Source organism: Molothrus aeneus, chromosome 7, assembly GCF_037042795.1.
Source record: "Molothrus aeneus isolate 106 chromosome 7, BPBGC_Maene_1.0, whole genome shotgun sequence".
In the NCBI taxonomy this organism is placed as follows: domain Eukaryota; kingdom Metazoa; phylum Chordata; class Aves; order Passeriformes; family Icteridae; genus Molothrus; species Molothrus aeneus.
Genome location: NC_089652.1, coordinates 33,767,497 through 33,793,892, shown reverse-complemented (window position 1 = coordinate 33,793,892; position 26,396 = coordinate 33,767,497). Strand labels below are relative to the sequence as shown.

Here is a 26,396-nt window from a genome sequence, read left to right as displayed (position 1 = left end):
CGTTTTTAAATTTTTTGTCAGATACTTAACACAGGCCCATATAGAGGGAAAGCAAAGAAAGAGTTCAAACCTTTAATAAGTTTCCTCCCAAATGGGACTTTACTAATATTATTTACACTGTTCTTAAATGTATTACCACATATGGCTTTCCTATTTCAAATAAGAGGGAGGGAGAGTTTGGACAATGGCTTGACTTCATAGAAATGACTATCACAGGAGTGTTATATGTATAAAACAAATAGAAATACCTTTATCTCTGATACCATGAAAGAACATTGAGAATGCTAGGTATGTATTAATTTGTATTTAAATCTTCTCATTAAAATGCAAAGAATAATTTAAAGCTGGAGAGTGGGAACTGCTTCTAAAGCATGCCCCTTACAGGTCCCATGCATCACACAGAAATGACACATTGTGATTGCCTTTTACCAGAAATTATTCTCTTTAGCCATGTTCCTGAATGCCAGTGTTTCTTTAAAAGAGGGTTTTTTAAATGGAGTTTTAAATGTAAACATATTTCACTGGTCTGTGAGTCAGATTTTCTCCACTTCCTCTCATCTATCTGCAGCTGATTAATTTATGACCTGAAGAGGAGTATTTTTGCTGTTATGTATAATTTCTTTTGATGTATTTTTTTCTGACTTACCTACTTACATAAATAGGAAGAAAAATACCTTTCCCCATTCTTATTAAAGATGCGCTGCAACTTCAAAAGCTCAGAATGAAATTATTTTATGGTTTCAATATTTTCTTCAGGCTGAAGTGTTTGACATGACCTAAAATGGCATATTAACCGTTTAATCTTCCTCTGTGAAGCATGGACTATTGATTTAACTATGTGATTATTGCCTGGAGGCTGGGTATTTATAATGCCATTGATCTTTCATTCTCTTTTTTTTTTCTTTTCATATACAGATGAATATATATATATATATATATCTCTTCCAATATTGCTGTTTAAGTCTTGCAGCAGTGATGTAATTAAAATAATCTGATTTTTAATTCTGCAAGACTGAATGGGAAGTCTTGGTGATGAAAATGAGAACAGAATTAAATAAGTGTGGAAACAGGGTGCAAAGTCTCCATGAATTCTGAATGCCTTGGTTTCAACACAGGATCACACTGGTGCAATTGGCATATTAGATTTTGGTTAGGAGAGCAGGTTAGAGGATTTGACTCTATATTTAATTCCCTCCTGGTATTTCTAGCACTACCTGCTGAGGAGAATGGGTTAGAAAAGGTGCTGACCTTGGGCAGAGTAAGGTAAAGAAAGTAAAAAACCATGGTTGCCCCGAGAGGAAGGTTTAAGTGGGAGCTGTAATATTTTATTCTCTTTGTTTTCCAGTCAAATCTTTTCATTGCCACAATATTTTGTGTACATGAGAATATGAATGACATAAAAATGTAGAGTTATAGAAAAATACCAATTTTCTTTTCAGGTTTTACGTTCCTATTTGAACTTTATCTCCTTTGTAGGTCTCGTAGTTGATCCGTTCAGCCAGCGCTTGTTCTGGGCTGATTTTGAGTTATCTGTTATTGGCAGTGTTCTTTTTGATGGGTCTGACTCTGTTGTGTCTGTGAGCACAAAACAAGGTATGGAGAGCCTTGGTATAATGTGATTCTCATTTTATTTTATTTTATTTGGCTGAAGTTTCACTATTCAGAACACTATGTAAGCAAAAAGCAAAGAGCAGTGATTATTGAGTAATAGTTTGTGCTTTTGTTAGACAATGCTTCAAACATTATCCAAGCAAGTGTTTTAGATAAGATAAAGATTTAAGATAATTTCAGCTTTAAAATAATCTGATAAAATTACCTTAGGGGGACAAAGATTCAATGATATGTACAGATCTCCAAGTGTAGGTATTACTGAGTAGCATTGTGATTAATATTTAGGCTTGATCTCACTTGGACTTGTATTAGAGCTGCCTGCGTTGAACTGGAGTTTTAGGGGTTGGAGAACAGTTGGGCTGAATCAGTTCTGGGAGAATAATGGGCTTGGCTTTCAGGTCAGTGAGTAATCACCGAATTTTGCTAACAGAATGTGAATGAAGGAAGTCCTTTTTTGATGAAAAAAAAAAAAGAGATTCTGGTGAAGCAAACTGTTTTCAATTGCACAATGGCTTTTTAACAATTTGTTAAGTAAGAAATTTATGAAATTTGAGTAGAAAATAAAAGGAGCACATTAAAAAAAGATTTGAAAGCAGCCTTTTGGGGAGGATTGCTTAGTGCACAGCTGGTTCTGGAGAATTGTCAGGGTGTTATTATACCTGGTGCTATTGAGTGTTTTAACCCAGAATTCACCAGGATATTCTGGAATATACTAGGAGGAATCTACCATAATCCTAACTGAGCAGGACAAGATTGAAAACATCTTATTTTGGTTTAAAAGCATTTTATTCCACAATTTGTATCAATATACATTAAGTTAATAATCTGAAGAGAGGTCACTTTGGGTGTAGGGATTTGACCACAACCTCCTCTAGCACGGGAGCAAAGGAAAATTAGGGGAGTTTAGAAATTGCTTTGCAATGAGACTAAAACCTTCAACCCATTGAATGAAACAGGCCTATAAAAATTAATTAGAATTTATTGATATTTTTAATGAAAATGAAATACTGGGTGCCAAGCACTGATAGCATGAAAGAACAATAGGAATAAATAAAGGCTGATTGATGCAATTAAGTAAATACAAGGGATATACAAAACCATTTTTAGAGTAAATGGGGAAAATAGCAGGCACAAGGTATCACAAGGAATATATTCTGATTCTTTATGGCTTCAGGAAGAGATGCATCCCAGGCAAAGAAGTTTTAGTTAGAGGCCATTGCCTTGTTAGGGGAAATGAGAAATTCTACAGCCAGTTGTACACAGAAATCCAACTGGTGGCCTAAGAGGCCCTCAGAGCTCTTAAAAATGAGGAGTTGGTAGAGTTAACAATTTCTTTTGTATTAATTTACTATAATTATAAATTAAAACAAGTGTAGTACAAAAACTAGCATTTCAAATATGTTAGGAAGGAGCTGAAGAAATGTTTTGTCAGAATAATGTCTTTGATGTGAAGCAAGATGACCTCTTTCTTCCTTGTCACATATATCTAGTTAAAGTGTTGTACCTAAGTTACAACAAGTAGAACAAGTCTGCTCTAATTAGTGAGTTGTTACTACACAGTTTCTTTTTTTTTCAATTATCAGCCAGTTTCTGAAACTCAGTTGTGGAAAACTGATAAAAATCAGTGGGAAAACCAGTGGAAAACTGATAAAAATCTTGAAATTTAAGTTGCCTGCAAAATGGGAAGGGTTCCTTTGAGAAGATTGCTTTTTTAAAAGTAATTTTTGTGAGGACCAAACAAGCTGTCTGAAAAATAATGTCCTTAGGTGTTAATCGCAGTAATGAATTGAATTTTTTATTTCGAAAAGTTGTTTATTATTGGAATGTGAATATGTATTTGTATTTACTATCCATTTTTATTCAAGGTTTACTGCATCCACATAGAATTGACATTTTTGAGGATTACATATATGGAGCAGGCCCTAAAAATGGTGCATTTAGAGTGCACAAATTTGGCAAGAGCCTTGTAGAATATCTAAGTGTGGATGTTGATAAAGCAAAAAGTGCCTTGATTTTTCACCGCTACAAACAAACGGACTGTGAGTAAGCATAATTACTGTAAATACTTTAAATTCAACCTCAGGGGGGGAAAAGCAACCAAGTTGTACAAACATAAACCAGAGCCTGATTGTACAAACTGAAAATAGATTTAGTCATATTTTTTTAATATCATTTTGATGTGTTTGCACTTATTTGAAAGGATGCTGGACAAATTTGTACACAAATGCCTTTTGTACCTGCACTGTAACTGAGATATAAAAAAAATTAGAAGAGAGATGAATAACAATCCCTCTAGCCAGAAGCAGATGAAATTTTTTACTCCATGTTACCAATAGATTTTTTGGTAATGGAATAAATTCTGTCCTTCTGTGGGTCTTCCATTGCTGTTTGGGGAATGTGTTCACAGACTCGAGGCTGTTGATATCCTGGGAAGTGGAAGTGTATCAGAATTTTTCTATCTAATTATTTATCTTTTCTTAGCTTTAGAACATAGATCTAATTTTTTTTTTAATAAAAAAATCAAAATCAATGCCTCTAATGTTTTGTCTTTTTAAACAGTGCCTAACCCCTGCTTGGACCTGACGTGTGAATTCATTTGTTTACTCAACCCTTCTGGTGCAACATGTGCTTGTCCAGAAGGAAAGGCATTGATGAATGGAACATGCATTGATCAGAGCCTCCTAGGTAGGTACTGAAAACTGCAGGAAAACCAGAAAATAAACAGCTGGTCAGTTTTTGCAAAAGGCCAGGCTGGCTGTGAGTGCAGAGTTTTGTGATGTTCAATGCACACATTAATTAGCTGAAACTGAAAGGTGAAGAAACAAAATGCCTGATTCAAAAAAAATACCTCCCCTGCTAATATTCATCAAAATGAAGAATGGGCTTTCAGCTTAACTGATACAAGATGATTAAAAGTGTGTGGGTATAAATACTGACCAAAAGAAGTTTGAAAAACACTGAGGTGTTTTGGATCCCAAATTAAAAGTGAGTCATTCAGGAGAAAAAAAACACTGCAGAAACGGTGAAAGGCAGTGAGAGCAACATAGCAAACAATAATGACTTTGAAGTAACAGTCAAAGAAAGGAAAAAAAAACCTGCAGCATTTTTATCTAAAATTATATATTCTGGGAACCTCTCTAATGACTAATACTGAGACACAGATTTCCTGAGAAAAGAGCCTCTAAGTTCTTGCTGTCTTTTAGGGGTGGGGAGGGAATCTTTTCCATAGAAGATTATTAAGTACTTTAAAATGTCTTCACTTTAATTTAGGCCAAACCTAGCTTGGTCACACTGCTGGAATTATTTCTAAGCCGGTTTGATTTTTTTAATGTTCTAGGAATCACAGAATAGCATTTCTTGTGTGTATTATGTGTATGAGGATGTTTTTCTGATGTTTAATTCCAGGCTCAGAAGTGTAAGTGATGGATATTTTGGTGAGATCCTCTGTGCTTAATGTGCTCAATTTAGCAATTAAATTGATTTACCTGAAATGTCATAATTCTCTGGAGAAAATCTCATTGATCTATACTGCCTAGGCTTTAAGTATTGAATTAACAACACTGTGCTTTTGTGGTTCATGATATGGTATGAATAAAACTGTCCAACTCTGGACACAAATCAGGCTGAACACCCTCCCTGCCCCTCCAAGTGTCAGCTCTTTGTCCCTCTCAGGTGGACACATGTCAAGAATTTCTGCTGTTACAGCACCACCTAAAAATTATTTCAAACTTCCCATAGTTAATACTTCGGTGTTGAAGAATGGACAAATAGAAGAAATTTGTTTTTCCTTGCTGACTTATAAATTATGAGTTTGTACTCACAATTTCAGTGATGCTCTATTTTTACTAGTGGGCAAAGGATTGTGCTGTGGTAATGTGTGTTTTTATTAAAGAGAGAACTGAAGTGGTTTTTAAATGACATGTTATAAATTTTTATGGATGGACAGAAAATGCCTAGAGAAGCATTTTTAATATATTGATAATTTTCAGCACCTTCCCATGGCTGCAATATCTGTTATGACTTTATAAAAGGCTGCTGAATAAGTGTTTCCTTAGTTTTTTGTTTACAATCATATTTCAAGTAATGCCTAATGTAGGTTTTTTCTTACTTTTTCTTTCACCTATGTTATTTTTGTAATAGTAGACTGCAAGTTTTGTAGTATCACAGATTTCAAATTATGAATTGAAACTTCTGTAGTACTCTAATAATTTTTTGCACTATTTCTTTTTTAAGTGTTAGGGGATGTGAAATGTTTGTCTCTTGCTGAGGCTCCACTTCAACTCCCAAGGACCAGCAGAGATTTCTGGAAAGATCAGAGTTGACCCCAAGATCAGCATCTTGAACTGATACAGGTTTATAATTAAAGGCTGGCTGACAGTCACTTGCCATTAATAGGTCACTAATAGCCTGCAAACAAACAAAAAATCAATTTATAAATCAGGTTCTTTTCCATTAGGAGGTTATACACTATGGAATAAAAAACTAGGTGCTGCAGTTTTCCTTTTCTGATGAAGATCTAGAAAATGTATATGAAATATTCCAGACCCCACACATTCACCTTGTTTAAAGTTATTCAGAACATTTTTGAAACTGTTAAGGATGGAAATAACCCAAAACAGAAAATCCTGCCTTACTTGACTGTATATTGTTGAACGCTAACCTAACAATCCAAAGGGAGGTCAGACAAAAATATTTTTTCTGTTGCTCTGCAATAAAATCCTGATTCAAAGTCAGTCAAAATATTCTTGTTGATTTTGGTAGTCTTCTGGTTTTTGAGGCATTCTGGTTTTATTGTGATTGCACACAGCTATTTTAGGTCATGTAAGAAGGCTTTTACTCTTAGAAATTAGCAATTGGGGCTATGAAGAACTTGTAGGGTTGAACTGTACTTTTTGAATAATATATAATTCAAGTTACAATAGAAAATACTAGGATCTTGAATATTCATAATATTTTTAATGTCTTTGAGTGGTTTTTAAGGCTTTTTAAATGCAGTAAGGAAACTACTGATAGTTTCTAGTTTCTCTGTCCATGACTTGGCAGAGCCAAAATGGGACAGCCATCTCCATTTCAATTCAATTTCGTCTGTCTACCATAAAGGTTGGTGACTGCAAGATAATCTCAGTCTTGCTCTGTTCCTTGTGCTACATCCCAAAAAATGACACAGATTTTCATTCATTGGATTGTTCAGCTTCTTCCTTTTTTTTTGTTTTTTTTAATCAGAAGAAAATTAGCTAAGTCCTAAAATTCTGCATACTGCTACTCCTGCCTTGGTCCATTGTTTTTTTTTTTCCTTCATGAGCCCTACGTGAGAAATGTTAAATACTGACTTTTTGTAGGACTGAATCCAGATTGCCTCAGACAGCTGTTTCCCCAGCACCTCAAGCAACTGAGGAGAAACAGCTTCTGGGTTTGATTTGGAGTTTTCAAGCTGGAGTCATTACAACATATGGGTTTGTTGCATCACTGAGAATGTTTTTTCATAACAGAGTACAAGTTCCAGTGTTTTCTGAGATAAGCTCCCATCTCATTTCTCCCTGGATGATTGTGACTGACAGACCAGAATTCTTTTGGGGTTTGTTTATGGACTGAAACAGGCTGGACTTTTTCAGTTTAGAAGCTACCCTTTAGTTTTCCTAAAGGAAAGAGCAGAGCACCACCTCATTTTCCTAAAAGAGGCTCCTGGATTTGCATCCATTTGGGTTCTTGTATCTAATTGTCTGTAGCACAATGAAGCTAAAAATGAACCCAGAGGATGAGAATGGAGAGAATTGCACTGGAGGAAGACATTGAGTCCCACAGCTGAAGGAGCAGGATAAGGAACACTTCCAAGAGTTCCCTCTTCTGTAGCCTCACACTTATCACTTTCCTCTTAAGAGGGAAACATTTCTGCTCTTTTGGTTGAATGGAAAGCCTGAGGAAAGAATTCCAAAGACTCAGAACCAGTGTTGCTTCTGAACAGGGATGAAACATTTAATTTATCATGTTGCTTCCCTCAGCACGTCTCTGTGGGGACTTGCCCACTGCACACAGAGATTGCAGGCAGGGAAGGTGCTTTGGCTGGGGTTGGAGAGGTTCATCCCTGTGTACCTTCTTTTTCAACCCCAAAATCTGCCTCAGGGAGGAGGAGCTACTGCACTTTGGTCCGTGCTATCTTCTTGGGGGTTCTGCTGCTTTTCCAGACTTCTTAGATTTCAGAAAACCAAGGGTCACAAGGAAATCTGCTTCTGGTTTGGGGAAAAAAAAATCGGTTTACAGCATTTCTTCTGTATTTACAAAGGGGTCATTGTTGGGAGGGTTGTTTCCCAGTGAAGAAGAGAATGGGTGCCAGTTACATTTTCACACTGTGCATTCTTTTCTTAGCCATTTTCTTCCTTTTAAAATGGTAAAGAAAACAGATGTTTTAAGAGGAAAAAAAATGTGAAGAGAAAACAAAGAGGAGCATCTGTGTTACAGCCTTCAGACAAAATTTGGGGAGAACAACTTGTTCTGATACTTTTCAGCATATGGCAAATTGGCAGATGTAGTACAACTCTCATCTGAAGGAAGATTTATAGAACTTTACTTCAACATTAAAATTCTGCTCTCTGTCTTTGTTAGGTGCATTCAGGTCAGTAAAGGATGAGCTACACCTTTGTCCAAGGGAGAGCCAAGAGCAAAGAACTTTCTCCCCCGTGGGATGAGGATTTCCCACTGTGGGGGAAACTGTTTTTGTCCCAAAGAATGTAGATCCCAAACCCTGTGCTCTATAACATCAAATCCCCATTTAACTTGTCTAGTCCAGAAACTGGGGGATACTTCAAAAAGGAGAAAATATCAAAAAGATGCATTTCTCTCAAGAAAGAATAGGGTTGTTATAGAAATGCCAATAAAAGGCGTGTCTTGTGTAAGTGGGGGGAGAGGAATGGAATATCAAAAAATTGAACAAGGGAAAGAAAAAAATACCAGCAAAGCTTTGATTTGCTGTTTTATCAGTGTTTCTTCTTTGTAAGATTTTCCCTTGGCTTCCAGTAAAAGGGAAGAGTCAACGATGAAGCTGATAAGATAAAGTCTATTAATGTTTATGTCAAACAGTTTTAGCGGGAAGAAGAAAATCATAAGAGAAATGGCAAATCAAAATTCTTTGATTATGTATTAAAGATGTTAAGATTGAAATATGCAAAACAAGGCAGAAGAAGACTAAATATCCAGATTAGAGGAGAATCTATAAAATTGCATGATCTGCAATCCTTTCTTTCTTTCATGCAGCTGAGAGGTCTTTAAGTCTGAGTTTAGGAAGCTCAGAGCAATATTGAAGACTGGAGTTAGAAACTTTTCTGATTTTGTCTTTTTAACAAGTTTGTTCCAAGGGTGGGTACTTGCTAGAACTGCTCCCACTGCTTCTTTCTGAGGTATTTATACAGTAATTCCAATTAACTGTATTCAGCTTTTTCTAGTAATTCTTTGTAATTTACTCCTGTATTCCTTTTCTTCCTGTCTTCTCCTGTGGAACCATTCTTCTCATGTTTCCCACACAAAGGCAGGCATGTCAGTCCCTTTTTGTACTCAGCTGATGTGAATCACTGTAATTCGTTTCTTGTATTTACCTCCAGACAACAAAGCAGCAGCATTAAACCCCATATATTGTTCAAGTCTAATACACTATTTTAAAACTGCCTTTTCCATTGCATCTTTTAATCCTCTTTCTCAGCTTATTGAAAGTCCAAAATTCCTCTATTACCATTTCTCTGTTCCTTATTAGAGTTGTACTGAGACTCTTGAATTTAAAATGTTTCATAGAGAACAAATTCAGTGGTAATTTCCATTTTTTCCCCCCAAATTTTATATCTTAATTCTGTGGAATTACTCTAAAACAGAAATAAAACATGTTTTTAATGCACTATCAGAAAGGTTCATAAAAATGAGCAGTTGTCTGTACATCACTGTTATTTATTCTATTTTTGCCAAGTTCTGCTCCATAAACTCATGACTAATGATAAGTAAAACAGATAAGATAAGCAAAACAAAAATAAACCTTCTCTCCAATAAGATATGCTACATTATCCATTCAAACAACTTCTGTAATGAGTAACTGAAGAACGGTTCATGGAACATCAAAGGATTTAATGGACCACCCAAATTAATAAAACACTGAAGCATCCTCAAACTCCCAAATACAAAGCAGCTTTCTTACAGCAATTGTATATATACAGGGTGGATACCAAAAAATCAAGTGAAAACAGGATTTCATATTTTTACTGTACCACTCATGAAATAATGAGGCACCAGCCAGTCCATCACAGGAAATTTAAGATTTGCTGCCTAGTTGCAGCTTAATTTTAGAAAGGTACAATTATCTGAAAGATGACAGTTTCCAGAAGTTTTGTTTAAATAGGTTCCATCCCAGGTTTTGTGTCAACATTCCTAAACTCTGCACTTGGAAGACAAAATGTTTCTTTAAAACTCAAAAGGGTTGCTGTGCCCGTGCCAAGCCAGTCAATGTTAGACCTCAACCAGAAAGGGACAAAAAGGGACTTTGACTGTTTTTAATGAATTGTTTGACTAAAGCAGATGAATTCAGCAACAATCCTGCAGCTGGTGGATGCATTATTGAAAAGTTCTTGGTACTTGTGGCATCTCTCTTGTTTAAAGCCATTTTGGCTAAATTCCTGGATTAGTTAGGAAGCAGTCTGGCTTCACAGGATTGTTTTGCTGTGTGACAAATGAAGTCTAATTGCTGACAGCATGATTTGGGCTGGAAAGGTGCTTTTCTGCTTCTTTAGGATTACAGTTGTTTGTATGTTTGAGCATTGTATGTGCTCATAATTGTGCTCATCTACAATTAATTTGCTGTTGTTATCATTGAGTGATTTTGTACCTTGTTCATTGAAATTAATAGAGGTTTACTGTTCGAAGTGTTTCTAAGAGAGACAACTCTAATTATGGAAGAGCTTTACATGAGGACTGAATCTGGCCTGATCAGAGTTTGTGCCTCTCCCCTTTTGTCTCATTACTAAGAGGGTGGCACTGCAGCCATAAGAAATGTGATTGCAGAACAGCAGGCTGCTTCCCTTCTCAGAGATTTTACAGTCTGAGCAGAAAAAAATAAATAAGCAGAAAATATTAATTAGGAGCAACAAGTTTGTATGCAAATACCAATTTTGGAAGAGGATTTAAAAGCTAAATAGTTTCCTTTTAAATATTTCGGACAGGGCTTAGTTAAGAAGGCTGCTAGTTAGCAGAGAGTGTGGGAGAGAAATCAAAAAAGGCTAAGAAAAAAGGCCTGAGGTTTCCAGAAAATGACTGAGATGTTTTCCGAGGTCTCCCGATGAAACCAACATTGAATTTTCCAATTCTTGAACTTGGAATTATAGTTTCAAGCAAGAATTCATACTATCATTACTCACTTAGATCCTAGGGAGGCCAACCTCCTTGTGCCATGAGAGAACTCTCACCAACCTTTCCAGGGTTTATGGTCCCCAGATTGTGGGGGTTTTTCTGTCACTCTGCAAACAGAAGGTACAGTTCACTTTCTCCATTCTGAAAAGTGATATTTTGCCCCTCACTGACAGAGACCCGTGGCTGTGTTTGAGGCAAGGCTCTGTTCTGCCATTCCATGGAGCTGGGGATGTTGAAGCTCTGTGTGTGTGTGTTCTTGCTGCAGATGACAGCTGTAAATTAACCTGTGAGAACGGAGGGAAGTGCATCATAAATGAGAAGGGGGACGCCCGGTGCCACTGCTGGCCAAGCTACTCTGGTGAGAGGTGTGAAACCAACCACTGCTACAACTACTGCCAGAATGGAGGAACCTGTGGGGCCTCACTCCTCGGTAAGGATTTCTGAACAGCTCTATCTTGGCCTGCATTAAATGCTTGAATTTGTTCCTTTTCATTTTTTTTCTTTTTCTCTTTACGTGCTTTGTCTGTGCTTAAAAAACATGCAAAAAAATTAGCAGCATATTCCATATATATTCTTTGTAATCAATAGGGATTTTCATTTACTTATCTGAGTGTTTCAGCACAATTAAACTGTATACCAGAAAAGGGAGAATATAACTAAATATTCAGTGTACGCACTCACGTGCTGAGGTCTAGCAGTGGAATTGTGAAGCAAAATGTCCAGTCAAACTACATCTTCAACAAGTCCAGACATCTTCTTTAAATTTATATCAATTCATCCCCTAAATTTATATGTGCATACACAGAGGTATTTACTTAAATACCTTACCTCAGTCCTTTACCTTTGTCTTACTGGGGTTCACCAAATAGGAGTTTTACTCACCTAATTCTCAGATGAGAGCTCACATCCTTTATTTTCATGAAGGAATTTGAAATTACATCTTCTGGGTTCAGGGGTTTTATCCTGTTAAAAAGCAGGAATTTGACAATTGGTCTTTGTCCCTAACACATAAGCTTTTGTATCTTTTATAGTGTTTAAACTAGGGAGGAAAAGTATAAAAAGAAGTACTCTAAAATGTAGCAATTCTGTGAGAAAGAAGTAGAACTCTATTTTCTGCTTCAAGGAATATTTAAATATTTTATTCAAAATAAAAGAGCTGGAGAAGAGTTTGGTGCCTCCTTCTCAGAAGCTTTCATCTGCTTAAGATGCTGTGAACCATTTTCTCTTGTGAGATAAAGTGGCCACCACACTCTGAAAAAAATCCCAGGCACCTGACCTCGAGAAGTTTGTGACTGTTCATCAGAGATTCCTCCCTGTAATGCAGAATTCTGTATCTGAGTCTCTGTGGCAGAGTGGGCTTAGATTGTAAAGATTTCCATTGCATTCCCTACTAATTAACCTATGTAAGCCTATGTAATTTGCTAATTTAGCCCCACTTGCTGGCTTCTCTGGAGCCTCCTCCCATTGACTGAGGCGTGGTGGCAAAATTCCAAGTGAATGCAAGTCTAGTCATTTATTCTTTCAGTTCTGACTCGTTGAGGGTTAATAATGTTGTTCATAATAATGACTAAATATCAGAAAATGAGAATTACTTGTACTGGAAGTTAATGAATTAGCCTTTAAACTGCTCCTAACAGCTGATGGAACTACTGACACAAGTGATAAGCAGTGATTTTTATCAATGTGGTGGGATCAATAAATGCTAAGTGAGGACATGCAAGTGAGTGGAAGTGATGGTTTAAATGGTGTGCAGAGCTTCCTCATCATCTGAAGAGAGGATGTTTATTCCCACATTTTTACATGTCTGGCATCTAATTGATTCTTTTGTGGGGTTAAAAGGCTTAATAAAATTAATAACTTGGCTCCTGGAACTCAGCTCTGTTGTGAGTCCTGCAGAGGCCCCAGGGTTTTATTTAATCCTTTTTTTTTGGCAGTAGCCACAGGGCTCACTCACCTCCAGCAGTTTGTTTTCCCTCTCCCAGGCAGCTCACACTTGCTGTGCTCACACAGCTATGCCATTGCATGGATATTTTTAATTTTCATTTGCTAAATCCAGCCTCTGAAATCTCTCAGCCCTGCTAAAACAATTAGTGCAGTAGGTTTTGCCACCAGTGGGTAGAGGCAAGATATGAGCAGGGCCTACAATACACTTTGTTGAATTCTTAGCATGGGCCTGGGGATGAAGGAATCAGGCTGGGGAGGGCAGGAATCAGGCTGGGGATGAAGGAATCAGGCTGGGGATGAAGGAATCAGGCTGGGGAGGGCAGGAGTCAGTCTAGGGATGAAGGAATCAGCCTGATGCTTGGTCCCAAGTGGAATGATGTGTCTGTACTAAAGTGCATCAGGAGAGCCAGCATGGGTGCCACCACAGTCCACATTTCATTGTTCAGCTGCCTGATTTGGGGCAATCTGAACCTTTAACAGCAGCTGAAGTTTATTGTAGCACACATGACCAAAGTGTGCCTTTGAGAGCTGAGATGAACACAGAACTGGTTCTGATGGCTGTACCTGTGCACACCCAGTGATAGCAGTATTCTTCTGCTGTGCTGGCTCCCTTTAGTTTCATCAAATTTTTAACAGCCATATTTCAAGTTAACCAGATGTCCTATCTGCCATTTCCAATTCATGAGGGTGGCTGTGCCTTAGAGCCCGCACCATAACTTTCATGTGCTGGAAATGTGGAAAAAAGACCTTGTATCTTTCTAAATCACAGTGACTCCATCCAATATTCCAGATAAAATGTTCAGGTCGATGTGCATCTCATCTTCCTTGCATACCTAGCCCCTGGACCTGGTAAATATTCTATTAAGAGGAAATCTCTATTTCTTATCAGGCTGTATTTCTTATCTCTATCAGTCCATAAATCGTGTGGTACTGAAACAAACTAGCATGCCAGTGAGATGCCCCTTATCACAGTTTAATCTGGCCCATGATGTACTAAGGCTGCTACATGTTTTACAGACAGAAGTTACACTGGACCCCCCCAAAAGCATTGAAAAATGTAATTAAACCAAGAAAGCTTAATTCCTCAAGTGTTTTTGCAGCAACCATTTCATCTTTCCAGTTGGATACACAGCCCTTGAATTGGGCAAGGCACTTTTAGCTGCAGGGGATGTACAAGCCCTCTGCAGCTGGACTGAGGGTGGGAAATCCAGAGCAGCCTTCTCCTTGTCTCAGCCTTCCAGGCAGAGCTGAGCTGCTGTGCCAGGCTCGTGTGAGCGTTGCTAGTCTGTGTTGCTTTAGTCTTCCACATTTCTACACGTAGGAATGAAAATTTTTTTTATTACCAGGAATTGCTGATTCTCATTAATGGTTTTAGAACTTCAGCATTGTATTTTATCTAGATTTGTAGTTTGTCCTACCAGGTTGATCTGTCTGACAGCAATAGAATCATAGAATCATTAAGACTGGAGAAGACCTCTGAGGTTGAGCCCAGCCCTTAATCCAGCTCTGCCAGGTGCCCCACTAAACCAGGCCTACAAGTGGCACATCCTTTAAATTCCCTGTGTTCCAACAGGTATATTGCAAACTGATTTTGGTAAAGAACTCCCTCAATCTCTGTGCAGTATAAGATTACTATTTTAAAATTAAATCAGCTCAGTATCATTTGACTTTGATCTGCTGTGCTGTTGCTGTCTGTGCTCATAAACACCTCCTCAACAAGCAGCAGTCATCCTTCTGATCCATTATACATCTGACTCATCAAACTGGCCTGCTAAACTCATGCAATCAAATTCTACATGTTTCCCCAACTTTGCCTTTTCTTAAAGTGTATTTTTGTTCAAAATGATGACAAATTTTCCTCTGGAAGTTGCAGGAGCCATACGTGTACCAGTGCCAATCTAAACCCATCTGCAAAATACAAATGACCTGCGATCACTTCAAAATACAAATGACCTGTGATCATTTCAGCTTTCTTGACCCTCTCTCGGAGGCTTGAGTTGCCCTTGTCAGTTCTGGCATGTTATTCTAACGGTCAATCTCACAAGTGTCATTTTGTACATGTGGCCCCTGGAGAGCTTAGGGGCTGCCAGCAATTTTAGCCTCATGAGATGATGCTTCCAAAGGGTCCCCACAGCTGGAAGCTTCCCCGGGAATCAGGGAATTTCCTTACTGATCATTTCTTGCTCAAAAAATGAGGAGATCTCCTGGGAATTAACCTTGCTTCATGTTCTGATCCATATAAAATTGTGCAGCACACAAAATACTCTTCTGGTGAATGTGTGTGTTCTAGTGAATGTGTAAATCCTCTTCTCTTTCCCCACCTCATATAGAATAGTAATGTGATAACTAATTAAGTAAATTGCAGAGTATTACTAATTTTTTTAAAACATGATTGTGCTAAATCTTTGCTGGATGTGTTAAGTTGTAGAACCTCATTATCTGCACACAAATGTTAATTTGTTAAACAAATCCCACTGGCAATTCAGGGATTATTCACTGTTGGCTTACTTACTGCTAAGCCTTTTGGCAAATTCCTATGTGAATGTTATATAGCCAGTGATTGGAGCAGCTTTAATTAAAATTTATAAGTTTACGACAGTTGTATTGAACTACAATAATTGAACAAAGAAAATGTCATCAGTTAATTAAAAGTACACATCTGAGACATGTAATTAAAAGTTTGGGTGTAATAATGAACACTTTCCAGTAAGCCAAATTAATGGGAATTTGGGCAAATAAAGTCACTGTTGCCATAAAAACACGCTTTGTTTCTCCATGTAGTTTAAAGTGAAAATATTGCAGGAGTAGTTTGCTGATTGTCTAAGGTATGTCTAATCATACAGAATTATGAAGTTTGTATCAAAATGAGTGGAAAAAAAGTTTTTCCTTTCAATGAAAATGCATGAAATAGTCTGAAAGAATCATTGTGTATGAAGCAGGTATTATTTTGTATTCTTTTTTATGAGCAAAACAAGGTGATTTGGTGCCTACTGGAAACACGGTCAGTGGCGAAGCTGTTTTGCTGATGCCACATCATTCCCAGGAGTTTCCCAAGGTGCTGTCAGCAGGACAGGGACCACGGGCAGCATGAGGGTGGTGTTTCCCAGGAGCTGATCTCAGTCCCAGCAGAACCACCACCAGCAGCACTGGAAGGAGCAGTCCCTGAGACTCCTCAGAGATATTTAGAAATTGTTATTTTCTCCTTTCCAATAACACAGAGAGACTCTGTAGCTGTTGGGATAGATCCCAATCAGCTCACCTACTAATTATCTTCAATGATGCAGCTTCTCTCCACTCTGATTGTTTCAGTAAAGCTAATTATGGTTCATCAGCCACACAGAAATGAATTATTGTGGTTCCCACAGACTGCTGATAACAACTCCAAAGGACAAGATATTGCTTGCAGAAAGCTCATATAGAACCACCTCCTTTTCTTTAATAGTGACAGCAAGTTAAATATTGAAATTAATTGTGCATGTTCACACATAACAACTTCAAAACACACATTTCTGGTAGTGAATTTACCAGTGACTGGAAGAAATAAATAATGTAGGTTTTGGTGAAGGCATTCATCTGGATGATGTCATTTTTCAAAACATGAAGAAAGCTGACAAAAATAATGCTATTGACTTAGGTTTTAATTATTTTTATTTTTTTTTTGAACTTTATTTGGTTATTGAAAATGCAGGGTATTTCTCTGTTGCTTAGGTAATATAATGAATGAAAATTGATCTTAGAATTCTAATCCTTGCAAAATATATGTAAATATAAGCTTAAGATATATGATTGAATTCCCAAAAGAAGTCACCTACATGTTACAGAGAAAGTAAACCAAGATATTTCTGAGCAATTTTTGAAGTTTATTTGAAAAGTTATTATATACAAAAAAAAATTAAACTATTTAATAACTAAAAAGTTATTAACTATTATATATAGTTATTATAAAGTTATTATGTAGCAAATTAAATTGTATAAAGTTATTATGTAGCAAATTAAATTGACAAACCAGGAGTAACTACAGCCTCTGTATCCAAACCTAATTGAACATTGAAAGATTTTAATCCCTGGTATCTTTTATTTTTTTTCTTTTTGAATGATTTATTTTTTGTAAGAAGGGGAAAAGCTGCATTTCATTTCTATGTCAAAAATTTCATCTATTTTTTCATATCCTACTGCTGAAAATAACTTATGTCTTGAGAGTCACCAGAATATATTCTCCTTTATTCTACTGAATTCTGTTCTGCATTTGAAGCTGTTTAACATTCTATAAACAACTTTCCATGTGAATATTTTTCTACATGCTAATGTGTTGTGAATCTTTCTGTGGTGGTGATGGTCAAGAATTCAGAGGGAGTTTTAGTTCTGTGTGTGTAGAGTTCTAATTCTGAGATTTCATGGCCAGAGAAGGTGCTGGAGCTCTCTGTGCATGAGCTCCTCCTGCAATTTCTGCTAGCTGGGTTATGTGGCATCCTAGTTACATGACTGTTTCCTTTGCAAACATAAATCTCTGTTCTGATTCCATGATACAAAACCTCGTGGCATTGTTTGGCATTGTTTAATGCTGCAGTTTTGTTAAACTGTTATTGGAACCAATTTTTTTTTGTATCAGAAATAATTTATGAGAATAAGGCAAATGAAAATGTCATTATTAGTATTATTTCTGATGTCAACAGTCTGTGTATAAATAGGCAATGGACTGTTAACATTACTGAAATTCATGTTAAATTGACTGACAAAAATGGGGTTTAAGCTATACTGTATTAAATTTTCATTTAGCTGTCAACAGTTTGGCATATTTATAAGTCTAATTTAGTAAAGAACAGAATAATCTTTTCTATAAACTAGAAAAATATCATTGTCTCATCCTTTTAACAGATAGAGGAGTATTTATAATGAAAACTGACTTCAGACCTCCAGATCTATGTTCTACTGTTCTACCACTATTTTATCTTTTTTTACTGAAACACTGCTTCAGAGATGAAGGATGATGTGAAACCCCCTGTCTTGGGGGCAGAAATTGAAATACATCTGTATACATGGGGAAAAACAAGTGGAATGTGTGCTAACATCTGAGTTCAACATCTTTGATTTAATGTTTAGATCACAGGGGACAGATATGAATAACCAGGCTGATGCATATTAAAGGAGTTGGAGCTATTTTTAGGTCAATGGTTTTGTTCCTGCTGTACTCATTAGAGAAAGAGACTAACTGATCTCATGGCCCTTAGGATGATTTGCAAAACACTTTAAATTAGCATAGCTTAAAATAGAAAATACAGACAAGAATTACATGAAGTGTGTCGTGTTAGAAGGGTAAGAAGTGAAGGAAAAAGATGGAATAAATTATTCTGCATGAGTCAGAGAGAGGTGACAAAATTTGGGTGCTTCACTTGCATTGAAAAACTCCCCAAAGAATTTGATATTGAATGATTACACAGGATTAAAAGAAAGGCAGACCAGAAGAAAAACCAAATTGTGGGGTTTGTGGAATACTCAGTTTAATCTTAATTACTCAATAACACAGCCAGCTAAGTGGAGAAGAAAGACCAGCAAGGTAAGCAGGGTTGCACATCTCAGAGTTTCAGATGCAGCTGTGGTGAACATCAGGAGGCAAGTAGGAAAATGGATGCATTTGGTTGTCAGTGGTAAAATCTGAGAGGTTATTATTCCTGTTTCTGCCTGTAATTCCAGTCCAGTGATTCTGCATCACGCATGCAGTACATTACATACTTAACCTGATAAACACCAAATCATGAAATGTTTGGGGTTGGAAGGAACCTTAATGCTCATCTTATTCCAACCTGTCCTGTCTGGCCTTTTATTTCAGAAGAGTCCTCATTTTCATCTCTTAATTAATTTTAATTAATTTTCATCTCCTTCCTTCCTGAGAAGCCAGGAAAAATAAAAGTGTTAAACTTTGTTCTCCATAAATTTAGGAAAAATCCTTAAAGCTGAATGAAATTGAAGAGGAGGGTGAGGGAAAAATAATGTCTTGCAAGAGATAATCAAGAATGGGAATAGTTTATTAGGAAGTGAGAAGGGAGATGGCTGGTTGGACACATCAGGTAATTTACCTGAATATTATAAATTAGATAAAAAAGCAAAGTCAGGAGATGGAACAACATTAATGGGATCTAGAAGTTTGTTTTAAAGAAGATAAGCCTTAAGAAAATAAGACGGGAAAGTGGAAAGGTTTAATAAAACAGTGGAATTGTAAAAAAGCTATAAATCCTTTAGACATGAGATTTAGATAAGGAAAAAAAATGGGAAAACTAAATAGAGAAGAGTCATAGGAGGAAAATGCATTGGGTTTTAAAGACTATTTTAAAATCCTTTGAAAAGAAGCTGTAGACTAGGAGTTCACTGTGTGCAAATGTTCATCCCCAAGTGTTTACTGCTTTTCAGACATTGAATATTGATGTTACAGGCATCTTTGGTCTGATGCCAGACAGCAATTTTTATGTAACAGTCTCCATTATCTGGAGACTAACAACACAAAATAGGCACAGATACTTGTGGTTTATTAAAAATTGTTCTGCAAAGTGTAGCTATTAGTGCACTAGTAAATATTTGGTTTTCTTGTGATTATATCTCAAGGTTTGTAGATTTAAGAATAACGTAGTGCACTCTGAAGAGACACCAATGGTGATCACACAGTTATCCTCTGCAACAGGAGGAACCCAGCATGGCAGGATGACTTGAAGAGTTCAGTCATATCTTGAATTCCTGATTAGGACTGCCTTTGAAATGATTGCATGTTGTGGTGTTGTGAGGGTCCCCAGGATAAGGTGAGAGATGAGAATCTGACTCCAAGTTCTCAGAAGGCTGATTTATTACTTTATGATATTCTATTATATTAAAAGAAATTGTATACTAAAACTATATTAAAGAAAGAGAAAGGAGACATCAGAAGGTTAGAAAAGAATGATAATAAAAACCCATGACAGAGAGTCCGACACAGCTGGCTGTGATTGGTCATTAATTAAAAACAATTCACATGGAACCAATCAAAGATGCACCTGTTGGTAAGCAACCTCCAAACCACATTCCAAGCAAGCAGATAATTATGGTTTACATTTCTTTTCTGAGGCTTCTCAGGAGAAAAATCCCGGTGAAGGGATTTTTCAGAAAATATTGTGGTGACAATTGTATATTAAATAATGACATTTTTTTTCATAAAAGAGTCAATGACTGCACATGCACAAGCATACAAATGCACAGATTCAGTTTTTGAGCACCCATAACTCCCAGACATTATTTAGTTTTTCAGAAGTCCTGCATTCAAGCAATGTTTACAAAGGCACATTCTCAGCGTCCAGAGAAACACGGTTGGGCTGGAACCTGAAACCTCCTACTCTTACGATAAACCTGTGTTGAGAAAGTGCTGATCAGTGTTTCAATTTGTGTTTATTTTCACCATAAACCAGCTTTCTCTGTTCTGGACAGGCCGGCCGACGTGCAGCTGCGCTCTGGGCTTTACGGGGCCGCGCTGCGACCAGAGCGTGTGCGAGCGCTTCTGCCAGAACGGGGGCACCTGCAGTGTCACTGCTGGCAACCAGCCCTTCTGTGCCTGCCTGCCCGAGTACACAGGAGACAGGTGCCAGTACTGTAAGTAATCCCCTCAAATTATTCCATGTGGGTTGGTAGGAAAAGCTCCACACAGTGGAAGTTTAAACCCCGTGTGGGTAATTTTTTTTTTGTTTTTACGACGTTGTTAAATTTAGCCCCAGATTGTTCGCGCTGCTGAGGCAATGTCATCTGGTGCATTCAGGTGATCTTTGAGCAGATTTCTTCCCTTCTACATGGCTGAAGAAAGAGCTTTTTTAGCAATGATTTATGGTTATTTTCATGAATAAGCCGTAGAGTGGAGCGGTACAAGACAGATGACTTTGTCAGTAGCCATGAGATAATTGTGTTAAAATCTTCTACTACAACCTGTCATGTGTTTTGTTATGCTGGTAATGAATTGACACAGTTGGTTAAAGAACCTTCTTGTGTCCCTAATCTTTGCAGACAAAAAAGTGTTTTAAACTACTCCTTTACCTTTGTTTTCGATTCCTAACCCCAGCAAGCAGCAGTTTGAGGATAGCTTGGAGTTTCACAATGCTGTGTTCCTTCAGCTGGCTCAAAGATCACCCTGAGTATGGTTACTGCCCCATCCTGGTGTTGGAATTGTAAAGGATTTCTGAATCTTACTCTTGTTTAGTTCTCAGGACTTAGGTTCTGTCTTTTGTATCTGATTTTCAGCCTGTTTATTCATCCCACTGAGCCATCAGTCTCCTCATTGAGATCATTTCCTCAAGGTTTCTACGCCCTTAGAAAGGCTCTACTCACTTTCTACGATGTCCTCTAATTTTTCACTTCTTTAACAGAGGAGTAAGAAAAGTAGATTATCAACCAATAGACATTTTGCTCTTACTTCATTTATATTTCTTTTCTTGCCATGCTTTTGGTTTATTTCATTCTCTTTTCAGTAACCCAAGACATTTTAACATAATCTTAAATTTTTTTCATTTGGTTATTCATTTAAAAACAACAGTTTGTCTTCCCCATGTCTTTTCAAAAATGATGATTCACAAGCAACCTTCCTTAAGTTAGAACAAATTATTTTTACTGAGATCTGAATAATGTTTTTTAATCATTATTATTCTTTTTTCTGCTCCTGCTTTTCTTTGACTGTAACTTTCTAAAGGCAAGGACTGTCATAGCCTTGTTAGACTGTCATAGTGCTTGTCAGAGAACATTAAATGTGAAAGCTATCATCTCTCATATACCTTCAGTGAATTTCCTGAAGAAGGCTTGATTTAAGAAAAAAAAGGCTGGGAAATTAGCTGTTATAAAGGACTGGTTTAGAATTATCTACAATATAAACAAGTATTTAGTTTTAGAGAAAGGTCTGTCAGACAAGGAAAGGGATGGTGTGTATCTTAAATAGGATTTGTACTGAAGTAAACTGAATATATTTCCAGTTGGGAGACTATGAAATAAATTGAAACCTTTGAATGGAAAACCAGCAGTAATTGTGATTCTCTCCCCCTTAGTATTAAACAAACTGCATGAATCCACAAATAAGTATCTGCAAACACAATTGGGTATTTGAAAATAGTATAGCACATAAATCATGCACAGACAGACACACAGATTAAGGAAAAATATTTACTTGAGGCTTACCCAAAACCAAACAAATTGTTTCTAGTTGAATGCTTCTGCAAACATCCTTTTTTTTTTTTAAAGAGAATTAATTTAAATGTAAATTCGGGAATTTAGGGGTACATTTTAAACAGTGCTTATTATCAGATTTGGATTGTCGGGGAAACTGCCACAATATAGAGACTCAGAGACATTGTAAAATACAAAATAAAATTAAGCTTTTGCTGATTTAAAACATAAATCTTATGGGGGAAAAATAAAGTCTTACAATCCTTTAGAGTACGTTTTGCTGCCCAATAAGTTTTGTGATATTATACCAGTCTACAGTTAATAATGTGTTTATAAAGCCATATCTGTTATTTTTTTTGCTTTATTCACACATGTGCAAGATGTTTTACTTTATTAATTACCTTCACTTTGTATGCCAGGTGGAATACATTAATATGGCATCATTGCAAAGATTGGTTGCCTCCCAGACATCTCTTTCAGTCTGTCTTTGCTGCGATTGAAGGTAGTTCATATGCAGAGGATGACACATGAATGTGTGTAGGTATTTTACTCCTGCTCCCAAGCTTAAAATATTATTAGTAGGGTTTTATGGCAGGGAGAAGACATTTGCTTGCAGTATTACCAGCTTGCAAAGACCTCATTTTCCCCACACTTATCGTCTCCAATTACCCAATGCAGAGTTTCTCCTGTGATTAGTTCACATAAGGGATAATAACCTAAATGAGTGCTCCGTGTCAAGGCACTGGCATGGCTGAAATAAATTTAAGTGACTGAATTTACATAGAATTCTACTAACACTGTGCATGTTATTAAATACACATAAATCTGATGTATTTGAATGTAGCTCCCTGTTTTAAATTCCAGAAAAAAGACACACAGAGTAGCTAAAGTTCATTTCTTGTATCATTTAAGGCCCAAACTACCTTAAAAATAGGAAACATTTTCATGCAGTTACAATCATTCAAAGTGGATATGGTGATCCCACAAGCTGTGACTTTCTCTGAAACTGAAATCCCTTTTTTTTAGGAGAAAAAAGAAATAATTTTCTGTAATTTCAACCCAAATGTAGCATAAACATTTTAGATACTTGATACTTTAGATACTTGACTATAGGAGTTTATGGTTGCAATCAATCCTAAAAACTAATAATTGTTTTGACATATGACCTTCCTACTCCTATGTATTTGTGTTTTGTGGTTTTGGATTTTTTTCTTTTTTAATTGTAATGTGCATGCAAACATATGGCCCTTGTACTGCACTTACATAAAATCACTCTCAATATTAGCTTTGAAACTGCAGTAGTTTTTGTTCCAAAAACAGGCCCCCTGCTGCAAATTGCCATTCCATACCTGGAACTGGGGAACAAGAAACAATGAACAACTTCATTTAGCATTTTTTAAGCCGCTCTTGTTGCTAATTCCTTAAGCAGCTGAGCCTAAAGCATGCATAGACAGTGGAGATATAAAATTAATATTCAAAGAGAAATAACTCCTCCAACAGCCATGCTCTGTCCCTCAGCAAAACTCTTCCAGCAGTACTCTCTCCTTGGAGAGGAGGAAAAGCAGCACAGAGTAACATCAGCAAAATGTGTTTCTGATTTTGAGATATCCTCAAGTGATGGCCAGAGAAGCTGTGGCTGCCCCATCCCTAGAAGTGTTCAGGGCCAGGCTGGATGAGGCTTGGAGCAGCCTGGGATAGTGGAAGGTGTCCCTGCCCATTAAGGAGCTTAAATAATGACTTTAAAGAAAAAAACAAATCATGAAATAAAGTTGTCACTACCACATAAATAAAAATCACCACAATGTTAGGATGCCAGTATTTTGTAGCCCTTGGAAGCTTCTTCAGTTAGGCAATTTGATTTTTTAAAAGGGATGAAAACTGAGACACTTACTGGTGGTTCTGAAGAGTCAAAGAATTTACTACTTGAAATCTCAGTCTTACTGGCATTTAAACAGTTAAATACCATAATGGGGTCTTGCACAGTCTGTGAAGCTTATGCCTCTTTGTAGTACTTTGTAGAACTTATGGATTATGTCTTTATATATTATTATTAGAACTTCATGAAATTTTAATATGTGGATAAATGAAAATAAAACTTAATTATTTCAAAATATCGTTTCAATTTCAGTTTAGCATAATGCTGTTAATGGTAATGTGAATGTATCAGAAGATTTTTATTCTGCCAACGTCCCATTAAATACATTAACATTACTCTGCTTTTCTCATCAGGAGTCTTTATATTATGTGGAATGATGCCATAAATGGTTAGACAACTAGAAAGGAAAAAAAAAACCTCTTATGAGTTTATACTTCCATTTCACTTCCCAGGATTACATTGTTAATATATTATATATCTGTTTATGGGGTATTCTCGATTCCTGTGGTTGCCAGTGAGTCGCCGGCTTCAGCTTCCATTTTGTTTTTACTACAGTACCTTTCAAAACATGAAAACAACTTATTATTTATTTCTATAATGCTCCTTAACGTCCTTTAGTAATTAGGTCTGGTGCTGTTTCAGATGTCTGCCACCACTACTGCGTGAACTCCGAGTCGTGCACGATTTCGGCCGACGGCCGCGTGGAATGCGTCTGCCCCGCGCGCTTCGAGGGCCCCAAGTGTGAGGTGGACAAGTGCACCCGCTGCCACGGGGGACACTGCATCACCAACAAGGACAGCAGTGACGTGGTGTGCAAGTGAGTGTGTGTGGGAAAGAGGTTTTGTTCCAAATCCCACATTTAACAGCACTTCGGCTGCGTTGTCCTTGACATCTCTCGCACCGTAGTTTGTGCCTGGAGTGGTCATGTCACATCAGTTCCTCTGTGTGGCTCCTGCCCGTACCAAACCAACTGCCTCCTGGCTTTCAAAACCAACTCATGGAGCACTCCTCACTGGAGGAAGCACAATATAACAGGAAACTGAATGGCTTTTCACTTGGAAACACTGAAATTAATCAAGCTAGCAATGGTGTTCTTCTATACTGTTGAAATTTCTTCATTGTTCTTCACTGTTGAAAATTCTGCATTATCTGTGACAGTGATAGAGACATACTAAATACTGTTGGAGGCATGGGTAACATGTGCTGCTCTATTGCTGAGCTATTTGTATTCTAATAGTTTATTTTCATTAAAAGAAAGATTAAATATATATTGTGCAATAATCTCACTGCCCGTGCTAACTTTTTAAACCAGAAACCTAGAATTCTTTCAATCAGTAGATCTTATAATAATACATTAAAATAGTGATTTTACAACGAAATGCTCAGATTTACTGAAATACTGATTACACTTTGCTTTTTGCCATTTTTTTTATTTTTTGACCATGGCAGTTGCACTAATGGAAAGATTGCCTCTACCTGTCAGCTGTGTGATGGCTACTGCTACAATGGTGGCACCTGTCAGCTGGACCCAGAGACAAATATACCTGTCTGTCTGTGAGTATCCTGCCTCCTGCAGATCATTATAATGCCTGTGTGACTACAAATAATAAAATTATTGTGCATGTGTCTGTATTTTTGGTCTCTCTAGCTGCTGGTTGCAGTTTCAACTTACACTGTTTGTTTTCTAGCTGTTTGTGTAACCTCATGCTTTGCATACCCTTTTGCAAAATGTGTGTTGAAATTTAGAAGTAAGGGCTCTATTGTGAATGCATATAGATACAAAGACACATCTTTGGAGACTTATAGTAATTTTAGGTCTGTTCAGGCATTTTTTTCTGGAATGGAAACTCGAGATTGCCTGTCCTGCTTCTCAGAGGTGGATTAAGTCTTTTTTCCTACAGAGATGGTCAGATTTGAAGGCAAAACCCTTCTCCTGATAGCTGGAGAATAGGAAAAATCATGCCAGTGTTATTTCCCTTATGGAGATATGCTCATGTATTTCATATTTCTGCCCTAACCTTCCCACTGCCCAGAGTATTGTGGCTGTTCTGGGGTGAGATTGTGCTCTCCCTCCTCTGTCATGGTCAAGAGAGTAATTCAGGGTGCTTTTCTTAAACTCAGACATAAAACGCAAAAGAAATTGGTATTTTCTAGCTTAGAAGTGAAATACTGTTGCAAGCAGAAAAGCCTACATTCTACTCCTCTCTTGAGATCTATGGTGTATCTTCTTTTTCAGCTGCTCAATATAAAATACTGAAGTAGTCACTGTAGCAAGAAATTAATTTCGTTCCTGCTCTCAGTTATTCTGAGCTACCTAGTCACACTCTTTTTATTTTATTTTTTTTAATTTATTTCCTAAAAATATTCATTTCACAACGGTCTTCCACTTCTCCAAGCAACCTGGAGCTCAGAGCCTCCTCCGGGCTGG

At 37.1% G+C, this 26,396-nt stretch overlaps 1 protein-coding gene across 1 annotated transcript in view; it reads left to right on the top strand.

Moving 5' to 3' along the window:
• LRP1B (LDL receptor related protein 1B) overlaps window positions 1–26,396 on the top strand; it is a 631,162-nt gene that overhangs the window by 583,764 nt on the left and 21,002 nt on the right. The window contains exons 80-86 of the mRNA XM_066553313.1: window positions 1,477–1,593; window positions 3,477–3,650; window positions 4,171–4,296; window positions 11,255–11,419; window positions 20,380–20,541; window positions 24,611–24,785; window positions 25,418–25,522. Coding sequence (XP_066409410.1) covers window positions 1,477–1,593; window positions 3,477–3,650; window positions 4,171–4,296; window positions 11,255–11,419; window positions 20,380–20,541; window positions 24,611–24,785; window positions 25,418–25,522 — 1,024 coding nt within the window. The remainder of the gene's footprint in view (window positions 1–1,476; window positions 1,594–3,476; window positions 3,651–4,170; window positions 4,297–11,254; window positions 11,420–20,379; window positions 20,542–24,610; window positions 24,786–25,417; window positions 25,523–26,396) is intronic.